The following is a 6,000-nucleotide window of genomic DNA, read 5'->3' as shown; positions in this document are numbered from 1 at the left end:
GGGATCTCCTCATTTGATCACGTAGAAATACTCCTAGCATAGCTCTCTCCATCGCCCGCTGAGTGATTCCGATTCTTCTTATGAGGCCCATAGATAGCTACCACGTCTCAGATCCGTAAGTCACCACTGGCAACACGCACTGTTCGAAAACTTTAGTTTTCAGCCACTGAGGGATTTTGGACGAGAAGATGTCAGGTCACTATCTTACTAATATTATAAATGCGGAAGTGCGTTTGTTCGTCCTTTCTTGACACCCTAACTTAGTAACCAATCGACTCAATTTTTGGCAGAGTTGATATAAAGGATGGAGAGTAACAGCAGCTGCTTTGGGTTCTGGAAAAACATCGAAATATCGTCAACAGAATGCCGTCCTTAATTCGAGTCCTACCAAAGCAACAAAATTACTTTTTCACCACGGGTAAAACCGCACGGCGCAGCTAGTGCTAAAATAAAACTGCTTTAGGCGATGCTAGTAAGTGCCCTGAAAATAAGAATAATCTTTGTACGACTCGGTATGTACAATTAGACAGTCAGCAATGTTTCCGCGACTTTGTTTGCAAAGATTGATGCCATGTCATTCGCTTGATCATTTACTTTTCAAAGAATCATGTCGATTTAATTTCGAAAACGGAAGTGTCGTTCAACGACAAGTGTTTTCTATAGGGCATTTGTAGTTCAGTAGTAATAATAGAGGTCAGTGGCTATGGTAGATTAACGTCACGTTACTCACAATATGTTCGTTGACTCTAGAACTTGCACGGCTTTGATGACGTTTGCACGCTTAATTTTCTACCGAATGTTATAAAATGTTCAATTATTTTTATTTCATTTTCTATGTTTGATTTAACTGTATTTATAAATATAAAGAAAGATAACAAAAACACATTAAATTTTATTTGAAATTTTTATTTGTAAAAATAAATAAATAATTTAGATTTGTTGCGAAAGCGTATTTACAACTTAACAAGCGCGTTCTAGAATAATTTAAATAAATATAGTCGAATTTCTTAAAGATAAATAATTGATTATACAGTCACTTCTAAAATAAAAAAGGGAATTAGATCATACTGTAGACAGAATTGTTTTTAAGTATTATTTCAATCATATAAACATACAAAATTACCTATTGCTTACTTAAATACGTTATATTAGTTATTTATACTTCAGCCGTTAAAATAATGCGTTACCGACAGGTCGAGTTTGAACGGACTATGTAACTATACAGTAAAAGTATTTTTTATTGTTTATGCCCTACTGACGAATGACTATTTTTAAAAACGATATCATTGAATCAATTTACATTTTTTTATAATTGGGCTATATGTAAGTCTGTTAAGTCAAATAATTGTTAAAAAAAAAACGGTTTTTTACAAATTCATATCAATTCATTAAACTAAATTAAGATACAATGAGTGTGATTTAAAAAAAAAATACGGTTCTAATTATATGAATGCTGGATTGATATTTACTATATTATGAAATTACATTGGCATTGACAGTTTAGCGCCAACTTTAGTGTCGAGTTGTAACTTCTCAAATATCAGAAAGTAATTAGAAATAAAAAAAGTCGTTTTAAACAATGGTAACAAAATCCTACAAACTCCTTATTTTTTTTTTAAAGTGAAACTTCTTTGGTCATATTTAGTTATAAGGTAGTACGGAATTTGAAAAGAAAACCCGAAACACTAAAACATGAATTAACCCGACTTTGATAGAGATCTGGTAGAGACCAGTTAATATATGTGGACCTGATGCCTGGTGGGTTCCTGGATCAGACTCGAATGCCCTTGAATCTTGTGGATATAATAAACATTGAAACAACCAAAGAAGTTTCTCTTCTCTCGCATGTACAAACTTACGCGCAGCATTTTTGTTAATCCTAGGAACGACTTAATATGGCTAACTCATTTTTGTGTCTCTTTTAATTATAATTGGAGGCGATCAACTAAATTCTATTCTAAAGTAAACACTTATGAAATTATATAAGTACTATGATATAGTATAAAATAAATTATTAAGCACTAGGTTTTTAAATTAAATTAAAAATATCTTGTGCTTGAGCTGTCAAATCACGGTGACTTGAAACTACCAACATACCTCCTTATAGGCAAGGTCAAACCCAACATGTTCAGTACTAGCGGCCAATCAGAAAACTCTTTCAAACCGGCTCCTAATATGATTGGTCGGCAATTTGCACGCTATTGCGTATGCGGCCTGCACGCGTTGGATTGGTCTTAGCCTTAGGTTTTAATTCGGAAGACGCAAGAGATAGATGAAAGCACAAAAGACTTAAGTATATGCATACTGCATGGCAAGCACAGACAGGAGACAAAAATTATATCGACTGACAAGGGATAAAATAATGTGTCCACCTTCTCAAGCCCGGGGGCATGGAATAGGAGAAGTTTACCCCTTTTAATTACACGTATATTATTTGGATATTATTTTCACTAGTGCGCCAATGTTCGGAGTGTTGACAAAGCTGTGGGAGAAGATAGAATTGTATCCTTGCGCCGGAGAGAAAAAACGTCTCCTGCCCGTGCTAGCCATAGTTGTATCAGATATGTTAAAATTAATAATAGCATTTCTAAAATAACTTTCACGTGTATCTATGTATTAGTAAACAACGTTGTAGGTATATTGTTTTATTGATTTGCTAATGTCCGTTGAAAAGTTCCATCTGTAATTTTGTAAAGAACATCATCAGATCAATTTAAACGGATTCAATTAGACAATAACTAAACCTTTTATTTTGCAAATCGGTTTAACACAGGATTCCACAAATGAAGTCGATTCAAAATAGTGCAGAGAAGTTTAAGGCTTTCGACATTTTAGGCGATAACAATCCCGCCACGGTCGCCTGACACTGTTAACATACACTTAGGAGCAAGTATTTGTCTTTTATTGTGCGTTTAGCGCGTTCATAATGTTACTTTTCTGACAGTTGTTAAACGTTAAGCGACCTGTCAATTCCATACACTACATTAAACTATAATGTTTTGTCACAAAAGTTACACAATGCGGTAGTAAAGCTGTGATCCTCAGGTCTTAAAATCTTATCGTGTGGAATAACAGGCAGTGAACAGATAACGTTCATTACGTCCTCATCTCTCTCATTCTCCCATATTCTGTATAAGCAGATAATAGTGACAATTCTATTGTACACAAATCTGTAAGCTAAACTAAATTGTAAGGTCTAAAATTAGGGCTACAATCTGCTAAATAAAATAGGGCTGCTACAAAGCGACGATAGCCAATTCAAGTTTTCAATATTCCTATTGACAGACCTAAAAACTATTTTAGATTTGTCATTTTAGTTAACTTTAGAAATTTGTGTACAATAGAATGTTCGCCATTGCCTACACCATGATATCAGGGAACACAAAATCTCGTTGATACGTCTTACGAATGTGAAAGTAAGGCGTACCCACTACACGGCGTACACCTTTTCACACACAATTTTAAATCTATGTGAAAAGGTGTCAATATTCACGTCACTACCTTTCGCCATTAGGTAGTTCCAATTTCAATGTCATAGAGAAACAGGGCCCAGCGTAATAGTTCTTTTTACTTATGTCGCGGTCTAGGCCGCTCTACCGAGGAGTGTCGCAGTGGAACCTGTGACAGTCGTGGTCTCTGCTGGCCGCCATGACGTCACCAAGCTGGTGTGACACCGCGGCAGCGCTGGCGCTGCTTCCTCGCGATAGCCTGAAAACGAGAGAGTTTACATATGATTATAAAGAAAGGATATAGGATCATCGCGTTCTGTCTGTCCGTTTGTACAAATTTTTTGCAGAGGTACAAATTAAAATTTTAAAACAATGTTTATATCAGTGGCATAACTGTCAATAGTTTCTTATTCTTTGTAAATTTCAAGCTTGTAGTTAAACATAATTTTATTTTACTCCGCTATAAGTTAGCTCTTGACTGCAATCTCACCTGTTGTAGATGATGATGCAATGTAAGATGGTAACGGTCTAACTCGTTTTTTTTTTTATATACTACCCTACTGCTTTTATAGTGAAACATCTTTTTTATATGCTATTTCTGTATCTTTTAATTATATCATGCTAATTATTTGTACAATCCATCTTTTTTGCATATTGCACGGATGTTTATTTTTTTTTTGTTAGGGGTGTAGCAGTTTTGGTTAGTACGACATTGTACCGGAACGCTTAATCGCTTAGCGGTCTTTGTCGGTAGGGTGCTAATTAGCCACGGCCGAAGCCTCCCATCAGACCATGAAATGCTGTGGGCTTTCAAAGCATATTTTAATTCTATGATTGAGTGACCTAAACCTACCTATAACCTAAGATAAAATGTTTATTATTTTCTCCTGTGCCATACATACTTATATAGTGTTTATTCAAGATAAAAAAGTTAACGTTAATATTTTTTCTTTCAAAGTATGAACCCTCGGGCATAAAGGTAAGTCTATTGCTTTCCATAGAAGGTGGGGCTTCGGAATGCGGAGGGCATTCCAATTCTGCAGGAAAATTTAACTTTCTAAGAGACTTTATCAGTTGAGTTGTATGCTTCTTTACTTATTCCGTGGATAACGGGCACACGGCTGAGTAACTGATATAGTTTGCAAAAAATAAACTGGCTGTATTTTTGTAATAACGACTAATTGACGCAAATATCCTGATAGTAAGTGGAAAACCGTCACCTATAAAGACAAAAACAATTCGCAGGGCTCTGTGTCCATTAAACTGAGGCGTAGGTGTAAAGCCTTATGTGTCTTTAATTTATCTGCCAATCATGCCCTTTAGACCGGAACACAGCAATGCTAGAAAGGCAGAAATATAAAAAATCGTTGATTTGCAAACCGCCTAAAACGAGTTAAACGGTCTTCTCACCATGGTTTCACATTACCATGGCAGTAAATAATGTTGTTTCCGCAATAAATAATATAAAACGGACAAGTTTCCCGCGGAATGTGGTCGGAGCACTTTCACTGCGGAGTGCGGCCGAATGTTACATCAGTGGGGTTCGCTAGTGGACACGTGTTGGGTTCAGGGTTGTCGCGCTGTTAGAATTACACGCCAAAAGAAGCGCTTTTTATGAATTATTAGTATCTAATTGAAAAAAAGCCTTCATCGGAACACAACAATTTACACTGATGATCATCATCTAAACCACAGAACGTCCACTGTTGGACATAAATCTTTGTGTTTAAGCAATTCCCTGCGACTCGCTTTATGTTGTCTGTCCTCTCGGTCTACCAATACTGCGCTTTCCAATGCAATGTCGACAATACCACAGCTTGGGACCCCAATGTCCTTCGGTTATCGTGCTATGTACCCATTGCCACTTCAGCTTTGCAATTCGTTGAGCCATGTCGGTAACTCTGGTCCTTTAATTTCTGATTTGATGATGTAGAGATACCCCAAGCATAGCTCTCTCCATGGCCCGCTGAGTCACTCCGAAGCATTTTATGAGGCTCATAGTTAGAGAAAACGTCTCGGAGCCATAATTCACTTTTGACGATTTTGCAATTGCAATGTTTCACGATTTTGGTCTTCAGGCACTTAGGAATTTCAGACGAGAAAATGTCGCAAAGTTTCCCATGTGATACAAAATTTACACAATTTCTCAGCATAATAAAAACACGTTAGCTACGTTTAAGTATATCTAAGTATAACGGCTTGCTAGATTTTAGTAGTAGCGCGCTCTCTTATGAACGCACGTAAGGTCAAATTGAGGAGTAAATGTGAGAGATATATTTATGTTAGTTATTACACGTTTACTCGTTTCTTACCCGTGCTACTAACAGCATTATCACGGGCAATCTCCAGTGGTTTCTACGAGATGAATATCAAGCAAATAAACTGATATTTTATTAAAATTATATAATATTAGACGCGGTAATAGCGTAGTGGGTAATGCTTTCCTTTCATGGATACCAAGTTCGAGCCCCGGCACGCACAAATAACTTTTCGGAGTTATGTGCGTTTTTAATTTAAGCAATGTAAATATCAGATGCATTAAACGGTGAAA

General features: G+C 36.4%; 1 protein-coding gene across 1 annotated transcript in view; it reads right to left on the bottom strand.

Annotated features, from left to right (window-relative positions):
• Positions 1-3,593: 3,593 nt before the first annotated feature.
• LOC120631815 overlaps positions 3,594-6,000 on the bottom strand; it is a 37,813-nt gene continuing 35,406 nt past the window's right edge. Inside the window, exon 3 of the mRNA XM_039901496.1 lies at positions 3,594-3,708. Coding sequence (XP_039757430.1) covers positions 3,594-3,708 — 115 coding nt within the window. The remainder of the gene's footprint in view (positions 3,709-6,000) is intronic.

This window comes from Pararge aegeria, chromosome 18 (genome assembly GCF_905163445.1).
Source record: "Pararge aegeria chromosome 18, ilParAegt1.1, whole genome shotgun sequence".
NCBI classification, from domain to species: domain Eukaryota; kingdom Metazoa; phylum Arthropoda; class Insecta; order Lepidoptera; family Nymphalidae; genus Pararge; species Pararge aegeria.
This window is presented reverse-complemented; position numbering and strand designations above follow the sequence as displayed.